This window comes from Rhea pennata, unplaced genomic scaffold, assembly GCF_028389875.1.
Source record: "Rhea pennata isolate bPtePen1 unplaced genomic scaffold, bPtePen1.pri scaffold_33, whole genome shotgun sequence".
In the NCBI taxonomy this organism is placed as follows: domain Eukaryota; kingdom Metazoa; phylum Chordata; class Aves; order Rheiformes; family Rheidae; genus Rhea; species Rhea pennata.
This window is the reverse complement of record NW_026907680.1, coordinates 2,682,455-2,705,274: the sequence shown is the minus strand read 5'-3', so window position 1 is coordinate 2,705,274 and position 22,820 is coordinate 2,682,455. Positions and strand designations below refer to the sequence as shown.

The window sequence follows — 22,820 nt, the reverse complement described above, 5'->3', positions numbered from 1 at the left end:
AAGTTTCGACAGGGCAAGTGGTACCTGTGTGTGTGTGTATGCATATACATCTCCATCGAGAAGGCTCAGCAGAAAGCGGCTAAAAGATTTGTCCTCCATAAAACTGCCTTTCTGAGCTGTGAAGATGGTACGCTTGGAGACAGAGAGACCTGCAGGGGTCCAGGTTGGCCAATGGTGTAAGTAGATATGGTCGGTGGGTTTTCTGAAAACGTGTGGTGCATATCACAGAATCACAGAATGGGTAAGGTTGGAAGGGGCCTCAGGAGATCATCTAGTCCAACCTCCCTGCTCAGGCAGGGTCACCTAGACCATGTTAGACAGGGTTGCATCCGGGCAGGGTCTGAATCTCCCCAGAGAAGGAGACTCCACAATGTCTCTGGGAAACCTCTCCCAGTGCTTGGTCACTCTTACAGGAAAGAAATTCCTCCTCATATTGAGGCGGAGCTTCAACTGGTTCTGTTTGTGCCTATTGCCTCTTGTCCTGTTGCGTGGCACTAGTGAAAAGAGTTCGGCCCCATCCCTTTGACGGGGATATCCAGTGGAATTTCCTTCACTCTCTTTCAAGAGCCCATTGAGTGATAATCAAACACAAAAAATCAAATGTCTTCCTCTGTGTGGGTCCCCTTCATTTTGATTTCCTCTGAGGGCTTTACATCTCTCTACATTTTTGCACCGTCCAGTCCCATGAACTATTTATTTCCACAAACGCTTTGGGCTACGTGTGCTGTAAAACTAACACTGGATATTTTCCCCCTCTCCCAGGTGCAGGTGAAGTTGGAAGTGCATGTGTTGGCCTCCACGCATCTACTGAAGAATCTGCAGCAAATGCAGATGCACCCCACGACTCCACTTTCCAGGGCAATACAGAGGCATTGTGATATTCTGAACAAAAAGGATGTGACTGGCACAAAACACTACACAGAGCTGGTGAAAAATATTTGCTTTACACAGCACGGTAATGGTTTCCCACTAAATGGTCTGGCAGTGAGAAATCCTTGCCGCAGGCTGAACCTAAACTCCAAGGGGTTTCAAAAATTGCCAGGCACACTGCACTTCCCTCTAACAAGCCTGCAGGGATATGGAGCTTGTCTGGCACCGTAAAGTCCATATGCCTTCTCGTGCGAGTAACCAACTGGCTAACCTTTCTTCTGCAGCTTGGTGGAGCTGCCTAAGTATTTTGTATGGAAGCACATGTGTGGTCTTGCTCAAGTCAGGCGCTGCCTTTTAGCCACAGCAGTCCCTCTGCTCCCTTCCATTCTCGTCCTGCTACAGACATGTAGCGTTTTCAGCGTTCTCTTAGCACTGAGCACATTGCTCTTGGATCTGTTCTGTGTCCCCTACTTCAGTCCTCATGCACTGGAAAACCCTGTAGTGAAGCCGAAAGCTTTCCGAGGGCTCAGCCGGCAGCGCTGGGCACTACAGATTGCTGCTGCTTCCGTGCGCCTCTGGAGGTGGCTGTAAAAGCACGGTCGAGTGAGAGGAGTGCCAAGACAACAACAGTGTGGTTTTGTTATACGAGTTTCACTACGCCACGTTGGTTTGGAGATACATTAATGTTGCAGCTCTAGAGGCTTTCAGGCATTAGATTAACCATGCTGCCACTCCGGGGACACTTCCTCTGAGAAGAAGTCCAGGGATGTTAAGATACAGGTGTGTCTGTCCCCGCCTCCTCATTCCTCAATCCTTTCTAGAAGCTGGCCTGACAGATGAGCCAAGCTTTCGGTTACTGTGACTTGCTGATCACGCCAGAGCTGTAGCCCTGCTGAAGGGCAGAGCAAAGGGTGTCTCAGTAACACGAGTTTCTCAGCGAGTTCTCTGCCGTCATCGAACACCTGCATTTGTCATCCCACAGCTGCACACGTGCCCCTTGGAGGGCAGTGAGCCCAGGCTGCTGGAACAGGGGAAGTTCCTTCCAAGGGCTGCTGAGGAAGAGCGGTTGTACTGCGGGGAAGAAAGAGCTCAGAAATTCTCTTCTACTTAGGATTTCTCAGTCCCTGAGAGGCAGGAGCCGTCACCTGGCTTCAGCGGTGCTTGGGAGGTGACTTGCGCCTCATCAGCTCCTAGGCCAGCAGCAGGCACGTGGATGCCACTTCTCCCGAAGAACCACCAGCACCAGGCCCATTGCCCCTTTGGGAGCTTGTGAGGTCACTTCTGATAGGACAGGAGCAGGCCCACTGCTGCTGCTCCACTTCAGGAGGTCACTTCTGCCTCAGGACCTGACAGGTCAGTGGCAGGCACAGGATGGCAGTGCTGACTGCGAGGCCACTACTCCCTCAGGCCCGGAGAGGCCACTGGCAGGCACAAGGCTTTGATGCTGAGTGTGAGGGCACTTGTGCCTTGCACCTGGAAGCCTCGCAGCAGGAAAATGGTGTCAGTGCTGACAGGGAGGTGATTCCAGCCCCACCCACCTGGAAGCCAGGAGGAGGAACCTTGCTGCTGCTTCTGCTAGTGAGCTCACTTGCGCCTCAAGACCTGAGAGGCCACCAGTGGCCACAAGGCAGCTGTTAGTGCCTGGGAAGGAGCAACCACCCTGCGGAGGCAGCAGGGGTGTTGGCAAGCTCAGTGCCGGAGGGGAGAGCAGCAGGTGTTGTACAGCTGCCTCCAGGAGGGCTCCACGCTGTCTCCCATTGCTTCTTCATCAATGTCCTGATGAAGCAGGGACTTGGTGCGTAACCAGGGAGGGGTGCTGATACCTGGCTGTGCTGGAGAGGAGCTTTTCAGAGAAGGACCTGGGGGCTGTGGTGGGCACCAAGCTGACCATGAACCAGCAATGTGCTCTGGTGGCAAAGAGCAGCCATGGTATCCTGGGCTGCATCAGGAAGAGCATTGCCAGCAGGTGGAGGCAGGTGATCCTTCCCCTCTGCTCAGCACTGGTGAGGCCGCACCTGGAGAGCTTGGTCCACCAGCACAAGAGAAACATGGACCTACTGGAGTGAGTCCAACCACAAAGAAGACTAAGGGCCTGGAGCATCTCCTGTATGAGGAGAGACAGAGATAGCTGGGCCTGTTCAGTGTGTAAGGGGAGAAGGCTCAGGGCAATTTGAATGTACAGAAGTACCTGATGGGGACATGGCATAAAGAAGACAGAGACAGATTCTTCTGTGACAGCCAGTGGCAGGATGGGAGGCAACAGGCACATGTAGAAATACAAGAAATTCCATTGAAATGTAAGAAAAGACTTTCCACTGCAAGAGCGATGGAACACCAGACCAAGTTGCTCAGCAGGACTGTGAGTCTCCATCCTTGCTGCTGCTCAAAACCCAACTGGACACAGTCTCAGTCAGCATGCTCCAGGTATACCTCCAGGTATAAAAGAAAAGAGGGTGGAGGCAGATGTTCTCTTCCAGAGGTGCTTTCCAACTTCAGCAATGCGTTGATTCAGTGATTTGGTGATGCTGCCATTTGTGAAGTCACTTGTGAGCTGCCTAGAGGAACTTTGCTTATCCATGGAAGAACTCCTCTGTATCACAGAGCAGTCAGTGCCTCGGCAAATTACTTCTCAAGGACTTCAACGAGGCGTGGGGGCTTTTTCTTCAGGGCCTCGTACAGGCGATCCTTGCACCAGGGAGTCCAGCTCGGCATCAGCCTGAACAGCTCACGCATCATGGTGTGGGATGTTCTCTCCACCAAAATTATTTGGTATTGCTCAAAGTCCAGAACGTCCCTGAGCAGGAGGTCCAGGACACCTTTCACTTCAACAACGCATTCAATGAGCTCCACTCGGTGCCTATTGACATAGTGTTCCCCCTGGGGAGGCCAGAAGCAAAGGGTTAGTCATCTGTGGACACACTGGTGCTCTTTCAGCTGCTTCACAGGTCATGGAGCAGCAGCCACTTCACAGCAGGGTTTGCCTGAGCTAGCACGACCCAAGGAGGAAATGAACGGCACCACGGAGCACCCAGTCCTCTCTGTTATTAGTGAGTGATGGCACCGTCTAGCCGAAAGCCGAAAGCATTCTAGTGTGAATGTCTAATTCAAACTGGGGCTGTGCCGGGGCCAATGCTGTGTTTTAGAGTGGGTGTTTGAGCCCCAGCCCCTGGTTTTGAGGCGTTTCGCCCCCAAAAGTCTCACCTGTCACTGCCAACATTTGAGCAGATTCTTTGCGGATTTGTTCTCTGCCCCTAAAGCCTGTGGGACAGCAAAACAGAAAAGAAATGAGAGGGGAAGCAATGGGAGGGAGCTCCAATCTTGCACAGTCAATGGGGCGCTGCAGAAGGGAGGGACAGAGCAGACACCTTTCCAAAGGAGGCTCCTTCCCTTAGGGGACCAGGACTCCCAGGTCACCTCCCAGCCTTGCGGGTGACCCTCTCTCACGGCTGCTCCCATCCCCAGCGAGCCAGTGCCATCAAGTGACAGCACAGCTAACCGCAGCCCTACCAGAGACCACCACTGCGCGGTGTGAACTGGCCATGGGAAATGCTGGAGCTACGGATGATGTTCCATGAGCACCTCTGACAGGGAGGAGACATCCCATCACCTGGTTCAACCCATATGTCTTGCTGGGAACTCACTGCATTGGAGTTTTAAGCTAATTTCAGACAGTGTCATGGCAAAAACAGTCAATCGAGCTCATCACCCTTGGTTTGTTCTGCAGCAACCCTGCACATGTCAACATGGCCGCCCCAATAATACGCCAATGACACGCACACGCCAACGGCACGGCTGTCCCACACACATGCCAATGAGACACACACACGCCAAGGACACGGCTGCCCCTTTCACAGGCAAAGACATGGACACGGCAGCCCCACGTACACAGCAGCCCCACGCACACCCATATGCAGGGCAGTTGGGACCAGTGGGACAACATCCCCCCCTGCTTCCCCCCACCCCGGGTGCCCAGGCGTCCAGGCACCCCTCAGCCCCCCATCCTGGCGGGCATCCAAGCACCCCCATGGGCCCCACCACCCCAGGGACCCAGCATCCAGACACCTGACTGCCTCCCCCCACACCAGGCGTCCAGGCTTCCCGACACCCCTCTGCCCCCCTCACACGAGGGGTCCAGGCGTCCGGGCCCCTCCTTCCACGTGCCCAGGAAATCCCCATCCCTTCCCACGACAGGGGCCCAGGCGTCCGAGCACCCCCCCTTCCCCCCGCTCCCCGTCACCCGAGCGCCGGCTCGGACGCCTGGGCCCCTCGCCGCGCCCCCTTCCCTCCCCCAGGCCCAGCGATGCCGCTGCCGCCCCGCGCCGGGAACTGCAATCCCAGCAGGCAGCGCGGCCGCCGAGCCCCACCCCCTCCCTGGCGCCTCCTCGAGCCCTGACAGAGGGGACGAGAGAGACACGGAGCTGCTGGAGAGAGGGCGGCGTGGGGCTGCGAAGGTGGTCGGGGGCTGGAGCAGCTGCCCTCCGAGGAACGGCTGCGAGAGCTGGGGCTGTTTAGCCTGGGGAGGAGAAGCCTGAGGGGGATCTTATCAGTGTGTCTAAGTACCTGAAGGGAGGGTGTCAAGGGGACGGGGCCAAACTCTTTTCAGTAGTGCCGTGCGACAGGACTAGAGGCAGCGGGCACAAACTGAACCAGCGGACGCTCCGCCTGAATATGAGGAGGAATTTCTTCACAGTTGTCATAAATTTCACTCAATCAGTGTAGCCAATGTAAGAATTTTATTAATTACAGCAAGCAAGATATAGGCAAATATCAGCGCTGGGCGACACGGGAGTCTTCGCTCTGCCAACTGCCGCACCGGGTGGGTCCCAGTTCCTCTTTTTATATCATTCCGTCTTCCTGTTGTAACAGCATTCTGCGCATGTGAGTCCTGTTGCTAGGGTTCTAGTTTCTTCTCATTCGTTGGAGGTCGATCGTTGACCTTTTATGGTATAGCCAAGTGATTGGCCAAAGTTCCTTTAACTTCTCATTCGCTGGAGTTCGATCGTTGACCTTTTATGGTATAGCCAAGTGATTGGCCAAACTTCCTTTAATCTTTTAAACCAGTTAGGCAAAGCCATCTTTTTCACAATACGTATTACTAGGTTCTTTGTTGTTTTGCAAAATGAAAACAGGATACATATCTGGTTCTACTACAATTCCCCCATTTCTCTTATCCTGATTCATTTTGCTCATTATATTGGCGTAATTCTTCCGCGGCTAGTTCTAATATTTGCAAACGCTCTGTATCAGGCAGGCGGTTATATCTGGTGAGATATGGACCCAACAGCACCCGCTAATTGTACAATCAACACAAGAATTTGCAGAGTCAAGGGGGAAGTCCTGCGTTGAAGGAGGGAGCGCGCTTCGGTGGATCTACAGGGGGTACCAATTCCAGTCCCTTTCACGGGGCTGTATCCTGAACGTCCTACGGGTGTCCAAATCCGGAGGTTTCGTTCTCCACTAGCTGTTACCCCTCTGCCTCGCTCGTCGACCCGGTTGCTTCGAGCCACAAGGTGAACCATCTTCTCAGCAGCAAGGATATTCTTCAGGAGCCCTCCTAGACAACACCCGCAGTTCTGTATATAAATTTTAGTTCTGGTGGTCAATCAAGGCGGAACCGCACGGGATACCTCTCAGATAAGTTCCCTAGATATAAGCGATTCCGCCAGTTTTCTCGCCAGGAATTTTCTAGCCGCAATGGGCTTACCACTTGCCTCTGCAAATTTTACAAAGGAAAAGATTCAACCATGGGTACCTCATACATTCCCTCCTCCCGAGTGGAGATTCAGTTCCTCTGGGCATTTGATGTTTGAGTTCTGCTAGTCCCTTTCCTCTGTATTTTTAACTTCAATCCTCCGGGTCTTCCAATTATTTGCCACTCGGAAGTTGATTCGAGTTTGGGGCCAGGATCTTGGATTTCCACCGGTCCCTTAATTCTGCTGGCATGAGTCCATCCTTTTTCCGCCGTCCGAACTGCAGCTTCTGTAGTCAATAACACAAGGTAAGGCCCCTCCCATTGTGGGGTCAAAGTTGCTTCCTTCCATGTTTTGATCATTACCCAGTCACCCGGCCGTGCACAATGCAACTTTAGGTCTAACGGCGGTCTCTGCGCTAAGATTCCTTTTTTCCATAACTCTTTCCTGTATTTCATTAATTGAGTAACATAATTGGCCGTGATCTGATCTCTGACTATTGGGTGATCCTGCGGTTCTCCCATATTGTAAGGCATTCCATACAACATTTCGAATGGGGAGACCCCCATGTCCGTTCTGGGTTGTGTCCTAACATTTAGTAGAGCTAACGGCAAACATTTTATCCATGACAGTTTGGTCTCAATCATGAGCTTTGTTAACTGTTTTTTTATTTCTCCATTCATTCTTTCTACTCGCCCTGAACTTTAGGGGTGCCAGGGGGTATGATGGTCCCATCTAACCCCTAATGCAGTCATAGTGTCGGTCACAATTCTAGACACGAAATGGGGGCCCCGATCAGAATCAATAGTCTCCGTAATCCCATAGCGGGGGATAAGTTGTTCTAAGAGGATTTTGACTACCACCTGAGCAGTGGCTCTTGCTGGGGGAAAAGCCTCCACATAATGGGTCAAATGGTCCACCATTACTAATAGGTATTTATACCTTCCAATCTTTGGCAGTTCAGTAAAATCTACCTGAATATGTGCAAACGGCCGCCGCGCTGCCGGTCGTCCCCCTCGCACGGGGTGCCGTAGATGGGCCTTGTTCACCTTCAAGCAGGTGACACGTCCTCGTACCACCTGTTTTGCCAGGTCGTCGGCCCCAAAACACATGTATTGTATAGTAAATTGATCCACTAGCGCCTGCGCCCCGCAATGTGTCCGACCATGTATCCTCCTCATAATTTCCATAGCTACTGATTTTGGTAATACTATTCTGTTTCCCCCCGGAAGTTTCCACCGCCCCTGGGAGTCTCGCCTCAGCCCCATCTTTTCCAGCCTTTCCTGCTCACACGTGGTAAAACTGTACACTCTCCAAGGTGGGTCATGGACCGATTCCTCAGGCCTCTGATCCTTACAGATGCAATCCGTCACAAGCAACTTCCCATTTTCTCGATAAACATGGCAAGGAGGTTGCAGATGTATTCTCCCACAAATCTGACATTGTGTTCCCTGGGAGATACGCAAAGTTAATAGTGCGGCCCTCTTTGCTTCTTGGTCTGCGGCATTATTCCCTCTACTTCTGAAATCTTTTCCTCTCTGGTGCCCTTTCAAATGTACCACAGCAATTTCCTTAGGCCCCCTCAGAGCTAGCAATACTCTTCTGATCAAATTCTGATGTATCAGGCTCTTGCCCTGGGAGTTCATCAGTCCCCTCTCTTCCCACATCTTGCCAAAAGTATGCACAACCCCATATGCATATTTCGAGTCGGTATATATAGTACCTATTTTACCTTGCAATATCTGCAGGGCTCGTAGTAAAGCATAAAGCTCACAGGCCTGTGCCAACCAAGACTTGTGCAGTGGCCCCGACTCGAGGACTGTTAACTCCTTTCCTGAAGTTATTGCATATCCAGGCGCCCTTTCACCATTAACAACCCTAGAGGACCCGTCCACAAATAGTCTGTCTCCCACCTCTAATTCTTCTTCTTCCAAATCTGGCCGTATCTTTGTTTGCTCTTCTATGACAGCCAGTCATGCGTCAAATTGTTCTCATTTGGTTCTCCATATAAAAATTGAGCTAGGTTCTGCATGCTAGCTATCTCTAAGGATAATTTTGGGGAGTCTAATAGAATGCCTTTGTATCTTAAAGTCGGGCATCTGTTATCCACTTCTCGGCCTTTTGTTGTAATACTCCCCTGATACTATGAGGGGTAACACATGCAGCTGCCCGGTAAGGGTGATCTTGTTGGCCTCTTCAACGAGTAACGCACAGGCTACTATAGCCTGTAGACAAGTAGGCCATCCCCGACTTACTGGATCTAGCAATTTGGACAGATATCCTACGGGCTTCTTTTTACCCGCCCATTCTTGCATCAATACTCCATAAGCCGTACCGTCATCTGTGTTGATGAACAGATAAAAGGGTCTCTTAACGTCAGGAAGGCTCAGCACCGGAGCATTGACTAAGTCATGTCGCAATTCCTTTAAGCGTTCCTCATCTTCATTGCTCCATTTTAGTAGTCCCTCCTGGCTCAATTTGTCATACAGGAATTTGACTTTCGCGCTATAGTTTTCTATCCATTGTCGGCAATACCCAACAAGTCCTAAAAGTTGGCGTATTTGTTTCTTATTCCTAGGAGGTGGCAGCGGTAAGATCCCACTTACCCTTTCGGGGTCTGTTCTCTTCTCTCCCTTCCGAAGATAGTGCCCCAGGTATTTTACCTCTTCCTCAACAAATTGTAGCTTAGCTTTTGACACTTTTAGCCCTTTTTCATTGAGGAAGTTCGGGAGCTTAATGCTTTCTTCACGGACTCTATCTTCAGTCTCACCTGCGATTAAGAGGTCATCCACATATTGGATGAGGGTGATTCCTTCCCCCGTGTGATACTCCTGCAAAATTTGTTCTAGAGCTTGTCCAAATAAATTTGGGGATTCTGTAAATCCCTGGGGAAGTACCGTCCACCTCAACTGTTGTCTTCTATGCGTGTCTGGGTCTTCCCACTCAAATGCAAAATAGTCTCTACTCTGTTCGTCCAGAGGACATGTCCAGAATGCATCTTTGAGATCTATCACACTATAGTATTGTTTTTCAGGCCCCAATCTACTCAATATAGTATAGGGGTTTGCCACTACCGGAAAGCGGGCCACAGTTCTTTTATTAATTTCCCTTAGATCGTGCACTAGTCGATACGACCCGTCCGCCTTTCTCACGGGCAAAATAGGGGTGTTAAAAGGAGACATACAAGGTTCGAGGAGACCTCTCTCCAGTAACCTCTTTATCTCGGGTTGCAGAACTTTCCTGCCCTCAGGGGAGATGGGATATTGTTTAATTCTTACAGGTATCTCTGGGTTTCTAATAATAACTGAGAAAGGCGCTATATCAAGTTTCCCAACACTGTTAGGAGTGTACCAAACTTCGGGGTTAATCTTTCCTTCATCTTCCACCCTTAAAGGGCAGAGTTTAATCCTTATTTCTTTGTCTATTACTTCCATATTAATACCTAATTCCGTAATCAGATCCCTCCCTAACAAGTTAAAATCTGCCTCTGGGACTAATAGCAGGTTCCCCAGTCCCATTTTAGATTCTGTTTCAATTAATACATTCTTAATTGTAGGGACCTCAAAGGGTTCCCCTTTGGCTCCCACTACTTGAGCTATTTCTCTAGGTATCTTACATCCCTTTGGGATTTTCTGAACAGTCGATCGTTCGGCTCCGGTATCTACCAGAAACTCGACCTCCTGCTGTTGATGATTCCAATTGGGGTTTTGAAGTGGCCATTTGGTGTCCGCTAAAGGCCCCTGAGCGTGTTGGTTATTCCAAATCCGCATTCCTGCCCTTCTAATCATATTCCTCTCCTCGGCTGTGAATAGGATATTCATTATAGCCTGCAACTCCTCCCAGGTATAAATGCTGGGTCCCGAAAATTGATCTAATCTTTCTGATACTCCTAGTGGGTCCTCCAGAAGGTTCCCCATTTCTTTCTTAAAGTCTCGCACATCTCCGGAACTCAATGGGACGGAGATGAATCCTATAACTGGGTTTGGACCCCGGCCTCCAATGGGCATTTCCCGGAGCGGGTATAGACTCTGCTGCTGCGTCCGCTCTGGAGTTATGAGATCTTGACTTAGTTCATCGACCCTAGAGGGATCTTGCGATGCATTAGGAAGGGGGTCGTCTTGGGGTGGTACATAAGGGGGGGGAACTATTGGTATTTCTTCTTTTCCCCTGTTCTCCTTTTCCCTCAAGGAAAGGAGGGCATCTGCGCCCGGTCTAGTCACCCATACGCCAGCATACTCGCTCTCCTCCTTACTGAAGGGGATTTTACTTTTCACCCAAAGATTCAACTTCTGCCTAACCCAATCCTCAGATAATCCGAATATTGGCCAGAAAACATTACGGGAAATCTCCCTTCCTCCCCATACTACCATACAATAATGAATCATCTTTGCCTTATCTTTATCCTTGGTAGTGAGGTAGTGTTTCCAATTGTCTAACATAAACCCCAGTGGACTATCTCTGGGTATCCGAGGAAATTTTATGGAACTCGGGGGCTTGCTTTTCCCCTGTCCCATCTTCTGGAGCGCCTTCTATCGTCAATGTATCCACTCGCTTCCCCTGGTTCATGGCTCACGCCCTCGCGGGCAATGAGAACCGCACTACTGAGGGTCCACACTCGCTTGGGGAATCCGGACTACCAGTCCCCCTCTCACGCATACATTCGCTGCGCCTCCAGGATCCCTGACCCAGACTGAACGGATCTCCTTTTTCACAAAGTACTCACGCGTCCCACGTCTTCGTCCGGACCTTTGTGCACAAAGTTTATAGGGTCTGCAGGGCTCCTTTGCCTAATATCTTGAAATTTGGGTTCGTCGGTGCAACCGGGACGGGAGATTGGACTGCCAAGGCCACCTATTGATAGGCGGGGCGCCTCCCTGGTAGGCCAAAGAAGATCCCGTCTCACAGGTTACATCCGAGTCACTGCACCAAATTGTCATAAATTTCACTCAATCAGTGTAGCCAATATAAGAATTTTATTAATTACAGCAAGCAAGATATAGGCAAATATCAGCACTGGGCGACACGGGAGTCTTCGCTCTGCCAACTGCTGCACCGGGTGGGTCCCAGTTCTTCTTTTTATATCATTCCGTCTTCCTGTTGTAACAGCATTCTGCGCATGTGAGTCCTGTTGCTAGGGTTCTAGTTTCTTCTCATTCGTTGGAGGTCGATCGTTGACCTTTTATGGTATAGCCAAGTGATTGGCCAAAGTTCCTTTAATCTTTTAAACCGGTTAGGCAAAGCATCTTTTTCACAATACATATTACTAGGTTCTTTGTTGTTTTGCAAAATGAAAACAGGATACATATCTGGTTCTACTACACAGTGACAGTGACCGAGCACTGGGAGAGGTTACCCAGAGAGGTGGAGGAGTCTCCTTCCCTGGAGAGATTCAAGGCCTGTCTGGATGCAGTCCTATCTACGATGGTCTAGGTGACCCTGCCTGAGCAGGGAGGTTGCACTAGATGATCTCCACAGGTCCCTTCCAACCTTCCTGATTCTGTGATTCTGCTGAGCCTGCTCGCCTCAAGGCCAGCTCTGGGCTCTGCTGCTCTCCTTCCTACCTGCCCTCGGTCTCTGCAACTCCACTAGTTCCCGGGTGCTACAGCCCAGGTGGCCATGGACTCTGCTGGCACCAAGCCTCTGGGGTGGCCGCTTCCCTTTCTGGCCCTGGGCACCCGCCTTCTTCCCCTCACACCCACAAAAGCCCAGCACTCAAGGGCACCCAAGACACACACAAGAGCTGGCAGTTCCCTGCCACCACGCAGCCAGCACTGGGCCCCAGCAAGGGGGCCCAGGCTCAAGCACTTCTTCTCCTCAGAGGTGTACAGCAGCTTTTTCCTCCTCTCCCCACAGGCCCCTTGAACCCAGGACATGTGTTGGCCACGGCAGGGCCCTCTCCACGCCTCTCCCCAACACCAACAAGAAGCAGCACACCCCTAGGCCACAGCCACCGCAGCTGAAGAGCCACAGCACGACGACGGTGTAGAGCTGCACTGGCAGCAGCCCCCAAGCCCTGACTCCTCAGCTCTCCTCTTCAGGCCTCTCCAAAGTTCCCATGCTGCAAACGGATGATCTCACTGCACACCCAGCCAAGAGGCACCCGACTTGGGGCAGTTGGTTTAATTCAGCTTCAGAGAACTTCCTGTGTGCTCGCGTGGCTCACAAGCAGTGCTGTTGCTGCTGCTGCTGCCGTTGCTGCCGTTGTGGCTGCTGCTGTGGCCACTGCCGCTGCCCCCGGGGCTCCCACTGCCACTTCCCCTCTGTCTGACATGTAGTCTTCAACTGCCCCTGCCACTGGGGCTGCCGCTGTGCCCGCCACTGGGGCTTCCACTGCTGCTGCCCCCGCCAGTGGATCAGCTGCTGTCCCCGCCACTGGGGCTTCCACTTCTGCTGCCCCCGCCAGTGGATCAGCTGCTGTCCCCGCCACTGGAGCTTCCACTGCCGCTGCTGCTCTGTCTGACACTGGCACTGGAGCTGCTGCTGTGCCTGCAGCTGCAGTGCCAGTGAGGCTGCTGCTGACACTGGGGCTGTCGCTCTGTCTGACAGTGGGTTTCCCAGTGCCACTGGGGCTCCCGGTGGGGCTGCCGTTCTGTCTGCCACTGATGCTGCCACTGCGATTGCCAGTGGGGCTGCTGCTGGCACTGTGGCTGCCACTGATGCTGCCACTGCCCCTGCCACTGCTGCTCTGTCTTCTGTTGCCACCGGGTCTGCCGCTGACACTGCCACTTCTGCTGCTCTTTCTCCTGCTTGTCCCTGTCTCTTCCCATGGCTCTTCTTCCCCCTGGAGAAGGAGGCAGAAAGGAACAGGCTGTGCCCTCCTGCGGCAGAAAGGCCAAGGCCGTCCTGCTAGGGAGGACAGGGGTGCGCAGTGGGGGCCAGAGCCGGTCTCTTTTCCCGCAAGGGAAAGGCCTGTTCCCTAACTCTTCCCGTGAGCCTTCCTGTCAGCACCCTTCTGCCAGGAAGGGAAGCCCAGCAAGGCTGAACATCCCTTGCTTGTTCACACCAAAGATCTAACTCATCACACAGCTGAAGAGAAACTCTCCATCTTCTAGCGTGGAAACGCCCTGCAGTTCCACAGCCACCAAGCAGAGAGCCCCAGAGGCTTTGTTGGGTTGCTCACTGAGAGTGCTGGAGAGGCAGATACATTGCAGAAGTAGAGCACAGCTGGCATCTCTGAAAACAAAGCCCTGCGCAAAGCCTTCCAGGGCCCAGCAGGGCTCTTGTACAGCCAGCGCCCATAGCACAAGGCCTGGGCAGAAAGCAGGCTGGCACATGAAGGGCCTCAATGAGGAGCACTTACCACTCCAGACCTCTGACGGCCTTCACTCAGAGGACACGCAGCTAGTGCTCAGGCTTCTCTCCGTTTCTTCTTCCTGTCCACTGCTGCACTCTGTGCAGAGCACTCTGAGGTGACTGGCACTGGCCTGCAAATACACACCGTGAGGAGGTGATACGAGCACAGGGGGAGTAGGGTCCCCACCTGGCCCTCACCAGCTTCACACCTGCTCCTGCAGCAGAAGGCAGTTCTGCAGCAGAAGCACAGGGCTTCCACTGACTGTGGCCACATCAGTGCATCACCTCCCACCAAAGCACCTGGGGCTGCACGTCATGCCTGAAGGAGAGCTCCAGGAGCCCAAGGGAGACTCTCTCCAGGCAGTGAGGAGAGCAGCAGGGTCATCTGCCAGGACAGGCTCTGAAACACATCATTACCTGCTGTCCTGCCAACTACAAGACTGCTCCGTGGCCCCAAAGGCTCTGTGTTCAGGGGTGGGCAACGGATTGTTGCTGGGCACCCAGTGTCAAAGAAGGAGAAAGGCATCAAGCATTTACACACAAAGCCCTTAGCAGGTGGACGACATCACAGAGTTCTGCAGAACCCTATCCTCACCCACAGAGCCCAGATGAAGGCAGAGCATGCCTGCAGGCAGCTGGGACCCAGCCGCTGGGAAGACTTGTTCCCAAAGCACTTTCAGAGCAGCCTGCCCCAGCCCTGGCAATGCAGCCCTAACAAACCTGTGCGGAGAGGCTGCTGCCTTTGTCAGGCAGGGGGAAAGAAAGAAAGGAAAGTACTCACGTTGGAAAAATACTTGGAAGAGGTTCAAGGGGCACAATTGAAGCTGCTTTAGTGCCTGTCAGGATTGAATCCCTGCATATTTTCATCTGCAAAGGTGAGAAAGAGAGGTGAGATGCTGCCAAGGAAAGGCTCTTGCTCCTGGCAAGGGCAGCCCATGTTTCCATGCTACAGAGAAGAAGTTGCCTCTCAGAACTGCAGAAATACCCGTTGCTCTTGTTCACAGCAGCCCCTCCATTCCACACAAGAGCAGCTGCAGGGGAATATGGGCAAAGAGCTAAATGATCTGGCAGGCTTTTGTCCAGGGAAGAGCCAAAAGGCTGATCCAGGACAGAATGGAGAGAAGAGAGAGGCAAGCGCAGGGGAAGGCAGCTCACTAAACTCTAGGGCAATGTGCAGGGCAGTCCTGCTAGGGAGGACAGGAGGTCTCTGTGGGGGCTATGGCAGCTCTGTTTTCCCAGAAGGGAAGGTTCTTCCCCAGCCTCTGTTCTGAGCCTTCCCGGGAGCCTTCCTGTCAGCACCCTTTTACCCTGAAGGGAAGCCCAGCAAAAGCCTCTGCTCCTTAGGAAACCAGCCCTGCTCTGGCAAAGGTAGAAACACGCTGACATCATGGAAGGTTTTCTTTTTAAAAGGCAGATTTGCTCTTAGGAAGGAGAAACTAGTACTTTAAGACAGCCTTGTTTGAAGATGATGGAGCCAGGCCTCCAGCAACAGCAGTGGCAGCCGAAGCCAAGCAGGAGCTCGGGCAAGCAAAGCCTGGAGTAATTTATCCTCCTTCTAGCTATGTGGCAGAGGTAGGCCCCAAAGCAGCAAAGGTCCCCCAGCTCGTGTGCGCCAGCGGGAACCTTGAATCATTCAAATAGTCAAGATGCACAAAAGCATTGCCTTACCTAGCAGCAAGCCCTCAAACCAGAGCTGCATGCTCTCCAGCGCTGCCTCTGAAAACAAGTCAGTTGTGGGGTGAAGCAGCAAGGCGCTTTACTCAGCCTTCAAACACTTGTCCCCATGCTGCAGCAGCCACCCCAGGGCTCTGGGAGGGGAGGGATGACCTGCCCCACACACAGGCTTAGAGGTTGCTGTGTGTTCATGCACACATGATTTTGGCTTTGCACTGTTAGCAGCACCCCACCACCACCACCCTGAAGATGGCTGCAGCTTATTTTGGGGGATGCTTTTGAAGACAGAAAGGTGCCTCCCATCACTAGGAAAGATTTGTATCACCTTTTATCAGCAAAGCAAGTCACTGACTGTTGCTCTGTAACGTTCGCAGCCCTGATGTGTAACACAGGCTATGACGCATGGCTAGAGCTCTGCCAGCAAAACACTTGAAGGCAGCAGGGTGGCTCTACTGAAGAGGTGAGCTATGAGCAGTTGATGGATGCACCAGCAGCTGCTGCTGGAGGAGAGGGCCACTCTCCAGGCTCACAGCACTTGCTGCCCGTTAAAGCTCCAGCGAGCAGAAGAGGTTTGGGTGCAGGTAGGTGGGTACCATGTCATGGTGAGCTAGTGGTAAATAGGTACCTTGCAAAGTCTTCCCCAAGACCTGGTCCCCTCCCACCTCTGCAACACTGAATATGGTACAGTTCAAGTGTTGAAGACAGAATTAAGAAACTATGACAGACGGAGAAAGCAGCCAGACATGTGCCCTGGCACCAGAGTGAGAGCCTGACACCTTTCCTCTCTGCTTTGATCCTGCCTTAACACAACAGCTGTGTGGCTGTATTCCAGCTTAGGCTGTCCCTTGTAGGATGACCTCGTAAGGCCACCGGACTAAGGAAGACAGGCAGCAAACCATTGCCCATCCCGGAACAGAGTCCCTGGGGCCACAGAGCAGTGGCTAATGTAGCTGGCAGCACAGTGCGTAATGCTGTGCCTCGGAGCCTATCCTGCCAGATGACCCTGCTGCTCGCCTTCCTGCATGGAGAGAAATTTTTGCTCTGGTTCTGTCCAGAGCTCTACTTTGGGCATAACGTGCAGCCCTGGGTGTTTTGTTAGGGGGTGATGCCCATATCTGTGGATGTGACCCCAGTCAGTGGGACCCACGTGCTTCTGCTACAGAACTGCCTTCTGCGGCAGAAGCAGGTGCCCAACTTGTCAGGCTGAAATGGAGACCCTACTCCCCCTGTGCTCATGCCACCTCCCCGCGGTGTGTATTTGCAGTCCACCCCTAGGCACCCCAGAATGCTCTGCCCAGAAGGCAGTGCCAGGCGGGAGGAAGCCATCTTCAGAAGGTGGAGCACCTACTGAGTGGCCTGGGAATGAAGTGGACGAGAATGCAGAGCAGTAAGTGTCACTGCTGGGGGCCCTTCTTTTCCAGCGTGCTTCCTGCAAAAGCCTTGAGCTATGGGCGCTGGCTTGCAAGAGCCCTTCCCATGGGTTCACTGAGCCCTGCCCGACATCGCCCAGTCCTGCCTTCAAAGGCAGCAGTGGTGAATGTAGTTGTGGAATGCACACGCTGTTGCACCTTGCTCTCCGTGAACACACCAGCAGAGCCTCTGGGGCCCTCCTGCTGGTGGCACTGGAAGTGCTGGGCCTTTCTGTGATAGAAAGTGAAGAGCGAGTGAAGAGTTTCTGCTCAGCTCTGTGATAATTCAGATGCTTGTTTCAAGCAGGAAAGGGATGTTCAGCATGGACAGCAGGAGGATGACCAGTGCCCTCCACCGAGACCAGTGGACCACGGTGCTGTGGTGGTGGCAGGGCCCTGGGGGAAAGGAGCAGGGAGGAATCAGAAACCCCACGTGAGCCTCCCAGCGTGGGAAGGGGAGCAGGGGACTCGCCGAGCGGAGCCGGGGTGGCACTCACTGTGACAGTCGCTGATGTGGATGTCATAGATGTGCAAGTGAGTTTTCAGGGTGAAGAAGAGGCCGATGAGGTAGGCGGCAGGGAGCAGCAGGGACACTGTGTACACCAGGGGCCTGCGGGACACGGCGCTCAGCCCCACGCGAGAGCCCTTTGGAGGCCCCGGCGTTCCCCTGCACCCCACAGAGCTGAGAACACCGGTGGCTGTCCCAGGACAGAGGGAGATGGACGCAGCGTGGTCCAGCCCTGGGACCAGACAGGCACAGCGGTGCCATCCCCAGGAGGGAGGACGCCCTGCCCGTGACCAGGCAGCTCCCCGAGGACCTGTGAGCCAACCCACGAAGTGCCACCCCGACACAGGGACCGGGTCCACCCCAGGACACTCACTGGACGTGGCTGTAGTAGAGCATGCTGTTGTTCTGCACCTGCAACGGAGAGCCCATCAGCGGGGCGAGCGCCATGGCCGTGCCCTGGGCACCCTGCAGTGCCCTTTGCGGGCCGCCGGCGAGGAGCCGGGCGGGCTACGGGCGCCCATGGGTGCCGCGGTTTGGGGGCTTACCAGGTCGAAGTGGCAGCTCTTGCAGAGGTAGTGGCCCAGCGCGTTCTGGGTGACGTTGTGGCACTCGCCGCACACCAGCCTCCCATATACCTTGGAGAAGAGCATCGGGGCGAAGACGCCTGCTGGCAGGAGAGGTGGAAGTGGGCGCCAGGCCACGGCACGGGACATCCTCCCCCCACTGGCACCGCCGCTGGGGCACTCACCTCCCACGGAGAGGAAGAGCAGGGCCGAGCTGACACCCGCCGAGCGGCTGTTGAACCTCTGCTCCTGGTGCCGGATGCCTCCTATGACCGTGCACAAGCCCTCGGAGAGAACGTGGCTGTCAGTGTGACCTCGGCGAGGAGGTCCTCTCCTCCTCCCACGCTGGAGGACGGGGGCTTTCGTGACACAAGCGCCTCCTCCCCGCCGGGCTCACCGGGACCAGGAGGACGCAGCCCACCAGGGTGCCCGTCAGCTCCGCCTTGACGATCTCCTCATAGCACTTGCTGCCCTTATGGGCGCCCTTGATGAGCGCCGTGATGTAGAAGGTGAGCTCCGTGATGGAGCCGAACGTGGCGTTCACCACCGCCCCCACCGCGACGTTGCTCTGCGCCGAGATGCTGCGGGGATAGGAAGCGCAGAGGGTCAACGGGGCGGGAAGCAGCGCCGCGGGGTGGCCCCGGCACCAGGCAGCTGCTCACCTGGCGATGGCCATGCCGATGTAGTAGGAGAGGGGCATGATGGAGAGCAGCGCCAGGGCGAACTTCACGGGCGAGCTCGTCAGCCGGTTGCGCCCGTCCACGTAGCCCAGCACCAGCGTCACCACCACCAGCAGCAGCAGGTCTGCTGCAGCCGTCAAGAACGTGTCCGAAGTGGGGGGGGGAGGGCGGTGGTTTTTGAGAGGTGGTACCTCAAGGAGGTGCCCAGTTGACGTGTCCCCGCGTACACACAAAAAGGAAGTGGCAGGGAAAAGGACACTGACAGCGAAGATGTTGATGCTGTCCACGGCGTACTTGTAGTAGTAGGCGTTGACGGCGCGGTAGCAGCACTTGATCACCTCCGCCTCCAGCGGCACGTTCGTGTGCAGTGGCGGCAGCGGGGCGATGGAAACCAAGCGGGTGACACTGGTCTGGGTGTCCCCCCCTGCCAAAAGCCAGCCCATCGAGAGGGGACCCTCCACCCCCAGCACCAGGGGCCACCCACCATGCGCGGGCGCCAGATGCGCACCCGCTCTGGGGGCGGCAGCAGCACCCGGTGGGCCGTGCGGGTGCTCATCTTGGTGACGGAGATGAGGAAGAAGAGGAGCCAGGCGACGAAGCAGACGAGCCCGTGGGCCAGTGCCAGCGCCGGGTAGCCCAGGCAGAGCCACACGGCGGCGGCGGCGGCAGCGCGTTGCTGCAAGGACGGCCCGGTGGCGGCAGTTTTTTAGGGTGGAAAAACCCGAACGGGAGCAGCCGGGCTCCCAAAGAGCCGCCCCTCGGGCCCCGTCCAGCACCTCCCGCGCCAGGCACTCACCCGGTAGCCGGGGTCCGCGGGGCACCAGCGGCCGGGCGCTGGGCCGCCGAGCAGGGCCGAGGTCTCCCGGGTGCCGTCGGCCTCCGCGGCGGGACCCTGGCGGAGAGTGAGGAGGGGCTGGCGGGGACGGACGTACGGATGGCACGCGGCCGTTACCTCCACCCGCTGGATCACTTTGCTGAAGGGCCAGAGGAAGTAGCCGCCCAGGTCCCTGCAGAGCCGCCCTGCGGGGACAGCGGCATCGAGACGCGGGGCAGGACCCCGACGCGCACGTCCCGTCTCCCACCACGACAGCCCGGCCCGGTCGCACCGGGGACGGGCACCTGGGGAAGACTCACCGTAAGGAGCCCCCACGACGGTGAGGAACATCTCGGCGGCCACCAGGACGTAGAGGAGCGCCAGCCACCAGCCGAAGAGCAGCGCGTAGAGGACGCTGTCCAACGTCACCGTGGAGCCTGCAGACAGCGACCGGCCCCTCCGCTGCTCCGCCAGCCGCTTCGCCACGTGCACAGCGGAGGAGGGGGGGTGTTAACCGGGCTCCCTCCTCCCAACAGGGTTTTGCCGCGAACCCTAGAGCCTCAGCGGCCGCCCACCTCCAAAGCCACGGATGACGTTCAGGTTGGAGTAGAGCTCCTTCCTGATCTCCGAGCGGTCCTCCCAGGGCCGGGCAGTCGCGTGGCTCTTCCACTTCTTGAAGCCGAACTGCAGAGAGGAGAAGGTCGCGGCCAAAGAAAAGACCCCCTCCCCTCCCGCACAGCAGGATGGGCATGGGCCGCGGGGGGACGGACCCACCTTGACGTCGTTGGAGAGCTTGTTGGCCTCCACTGCGCTCTCGGCCGTCAGCGTGGTCTTTGCCCCGCAGCTCTCGCACGCTGGCACCTCGTTCAAGTGCTGCTGGTGGGTGACGACTGCGGGCGAGAGGCGAGCGGGCGCGGGCGCTGGCACAGGGACCCCCTGCGCGGACCCCCCTCGCCGCTGCCGCCCCCGGGCTCCCTACCAGGCAGGATGCGGAGGGCGAGGATGCGGGGGGCGAGGATGCCGTGGGGGTGGGAGGCCAAGGGCAGGTCGCCATGCGGGTCGTTAATGGCGGCGCAGCGGCGGTCGCAGGGCGAGCCCCACCGCGGGCCCTCGCCCCGCACCTCCGGCTCCCCGGCAGCGGCTGCAAGAGAGGCAGCGGCCAGGACGGGCCGGGCCAGGCTGAGCCGCGCCAAGCCGAGCCTGGGAGGCGCCGCGCGTTCGTCCTCTTGCGGCCCTGGCGCCGCACCGGAGCCCCTGCTTCCCCCCCCCCGAAAAAAACCCCACCCCCTTCCCAGGCTCATGCACTCCAGCACCCGCTGCAGCCCAACCCAGGAGGGACCCCCGCACACTGTGCAAATCGTCCCCCAGGTGCAACACCCCCGCCATGGAAAGCCACCCCCCCCCCCCCAGTGCAATGTCCAGGATCCCTCCCCGTGGGTGCAACACCCAGAAGGGACCTTCCTCCCCTCCCCCCCCATGCAATGCCCCCCCGTGGAAAGCCCCCCAGTGCAAGGCTCAGGACCCCTCCCATTGGGTGCAGCACCCTGAAGGGACCCAGAGGCAGCGGCAGTGGAAGCCCCACTGCAAAAGAGAACGGCAGCCCCAGTGTCAGTAGCAGGCAGCGTAGCAGTGGCAGCGGGAGCCCCGGTGGCAGGCAGAGCGGCAGCCCCAGTGTCAATGGCAGTGGCACTGGAAGCCCCAGTGGCAGAGACAGCGGCAGCCCCAGTGGCAGCGGCAGTGGCACTGGAAGCCCCACTGTAAGACACAGTGGCAGCCCCAGTGTCAATGGCAGTGGCACTGGAAGCCCCACTGTAAGACACTGCAGCAGCCCCAGTGTCAATGGCAGTGGCACTGGAAGCCCCACTGTAAGACACAGTGGCAGCCCCAGTGTCAATGGCAGGGGCACTGGAAACCCCACTGTCAAACACAGTGGCAGCCCCAGTGGCACTGGAAGCCCCAGTGTCAGACCAAGTGGCAGCGGCAGTGGCAGTGCCGGACACAGCGGCAGCGGAACTGGAAGCCCCAGTGGCAGACGCAGCAGCAGATCCACTGGCGGTGGCAGCGTCACTGGAAGCCCCAGTGGCGGGCACAGCGGCAGCCCAAGTGCCAGCGGCAAACACAGCGGCAGTGACAGTGGGAGCTGCAATGTTGGACACAGCGGGAAACCCGCTCGTAGCAGCAGTGGCAGCGGAAGATCCAATGCTGGACTCAACAGCAGCCCCACTGGCAGTGGCAGCGGCACACGAAGACCCAGTGTCAGAAAGACCAACAGCAGCAGTGGGAGCCCCAGGGGCAGCGGCAGTGGCCACAGCAGCAGCCACAACGGCGGCAGCAGCAGCAGCAGCAGCAGCACTGCTTGTGAGCCACGCGAGCACCCAGGAAGTTCTCTGCAGCTGAATTAAACCAACTGCCCCAAGTCGGGTGGCTCTTGGCTGGGTGTGTGGTGAGCTCGTCCGTTTGCAGCGTGGGAGCTTTGGAGAGGATATAAAGTTAGGGGAGTGGAGTTTACAAGGTAATTTTTATTGGTAATTAATGAAGGAATTAAATAGGACACTTCACACCCCAAACTGAGAGAAGAAATAAAAACTTCCATGCCAAGTCCCACATCATTACATTGGTCTGAAAAGAGGAAGTTGCAAAAACTACCTCTGCTACTTGAAAAGCAGCTCTTCTCCCTGCTGTGACTGTAGTTCAAACCTCTTAATTGACGGGGTATCTGACACCGCCGACACTTGACCCAGCTAACGGAAACGTTTTAAAGTCAGTATGGTTGACCACATACCTTTGACCCTTTCAACCAAATACTCTTGGTTCGCTGCAATATCCAAATACTGCATTATAGCGTACAGAGTTGGCATGACTGGAGCTTTAACAAGCGCTGCTTGTTTCAGATTGCTGACGCTGGCTTCTGCATGCGACAAGAGCCAGCACGACATCTGCATCCACGACAGAAATTTGAACATTCTCCCTTACAAGACGTTAACAAATGCAATGTTACAAGGAGGAACTGGCTTTTTTGTCTCACTATTTACTAAGGTAACTTACTAAGATAATTTACTAAGATTTATACAAAGTTAACAGCTTATCCAATACTCCAAATGTTTGTTTCCAATCCCAGTGAAGTACTAGCTGTCTCCCTTAAACCACAGAACGTAAACGCTATGCAGCACTGTGCGGTCGCAAAAGACGACAGTTCCTTATCTGAAGGGCTTGCATTCCATAAGAAAACAGAAACATATGGTGTGAAAAAGGGAAGAAGTAACATCCATTTTAAAGAGCAGCAGCAGAGCAGCAAGGTGGAGATGAGGTCAGTAAGTGA

General features: G+C 55.3%; 1 protein-coding gene across 1 annotated transcript in view; it reads right to left on the bottom strand.

The window, feature by feature from the left end:
* LOC134154712 (uncharacterized) overlaps positions 1-22,338 on the bottom strand; it is a 30,269-nt gene extending 7,931 nt beyond the window's left edge. The window contains exons 1-18 of the mRNA XM_062601391.1: positions 22,284-22,338; positions 20,523-20,642; positions 20,276-20,421; positions 20,077-20,185; positions 19,822-19,938; positions 19,640-19,707; positions 19,484-19,579; positions 19,172-19,363; positions 18,947-19,049; positions 18,670-18,811; positions 18,405-18,588; positions 18,193-18,292; positions 17,990-18,108; positions 17,818-17,855; positions 17,434-17,546; positions 17,266-17,332; positions 8,816-9,947; positions 3,600-3,747 (exon numbers count right to left, since the gene is read on the bottom strand). Coding sequence (XP_062457375.1) covers positions 3,600-3,747; positions 8,816-9,947; positions 17,266-17,332; positions 17,434-17,546; positions 17,818-17,855; positions 17,990-18,108; positions 18,193-18,292; positions 18,405-18,588; positions 18,670-18,811; positions 18,947-19,049; positions 19,172-19,363; positions 19,484-19,579; positions 19,640-19,707; positions 19,822-19,938; positions 20,077-20,185; positions 20,276-20,421; positions 20,523-20,642; positions 22,284-22,338 — 3,049 coding nt within the window. The remainder of the gene's footprint in view (positions 1-3,599; positions 3,748-8,815; positions 9,948-17,265; positions 17,333-17,433; positions 17,547-17,817; positions 17,856-17,989; positions 18,109-18,192; positions 18,293-18,404; positions 18,589-18,669; positions 18,812-18,946; positions 19,050-19,171; positions 19,364-19,483; positions 19,580-19,639; positions 19,708-19,821; positions 19,939-20,076; positions 20,186-20,275; positions 20,422-20,522; positions 20,643-22,283) is intronic.
* Positions 22,339-22,820: the final 482 nt, after the last annotated feature.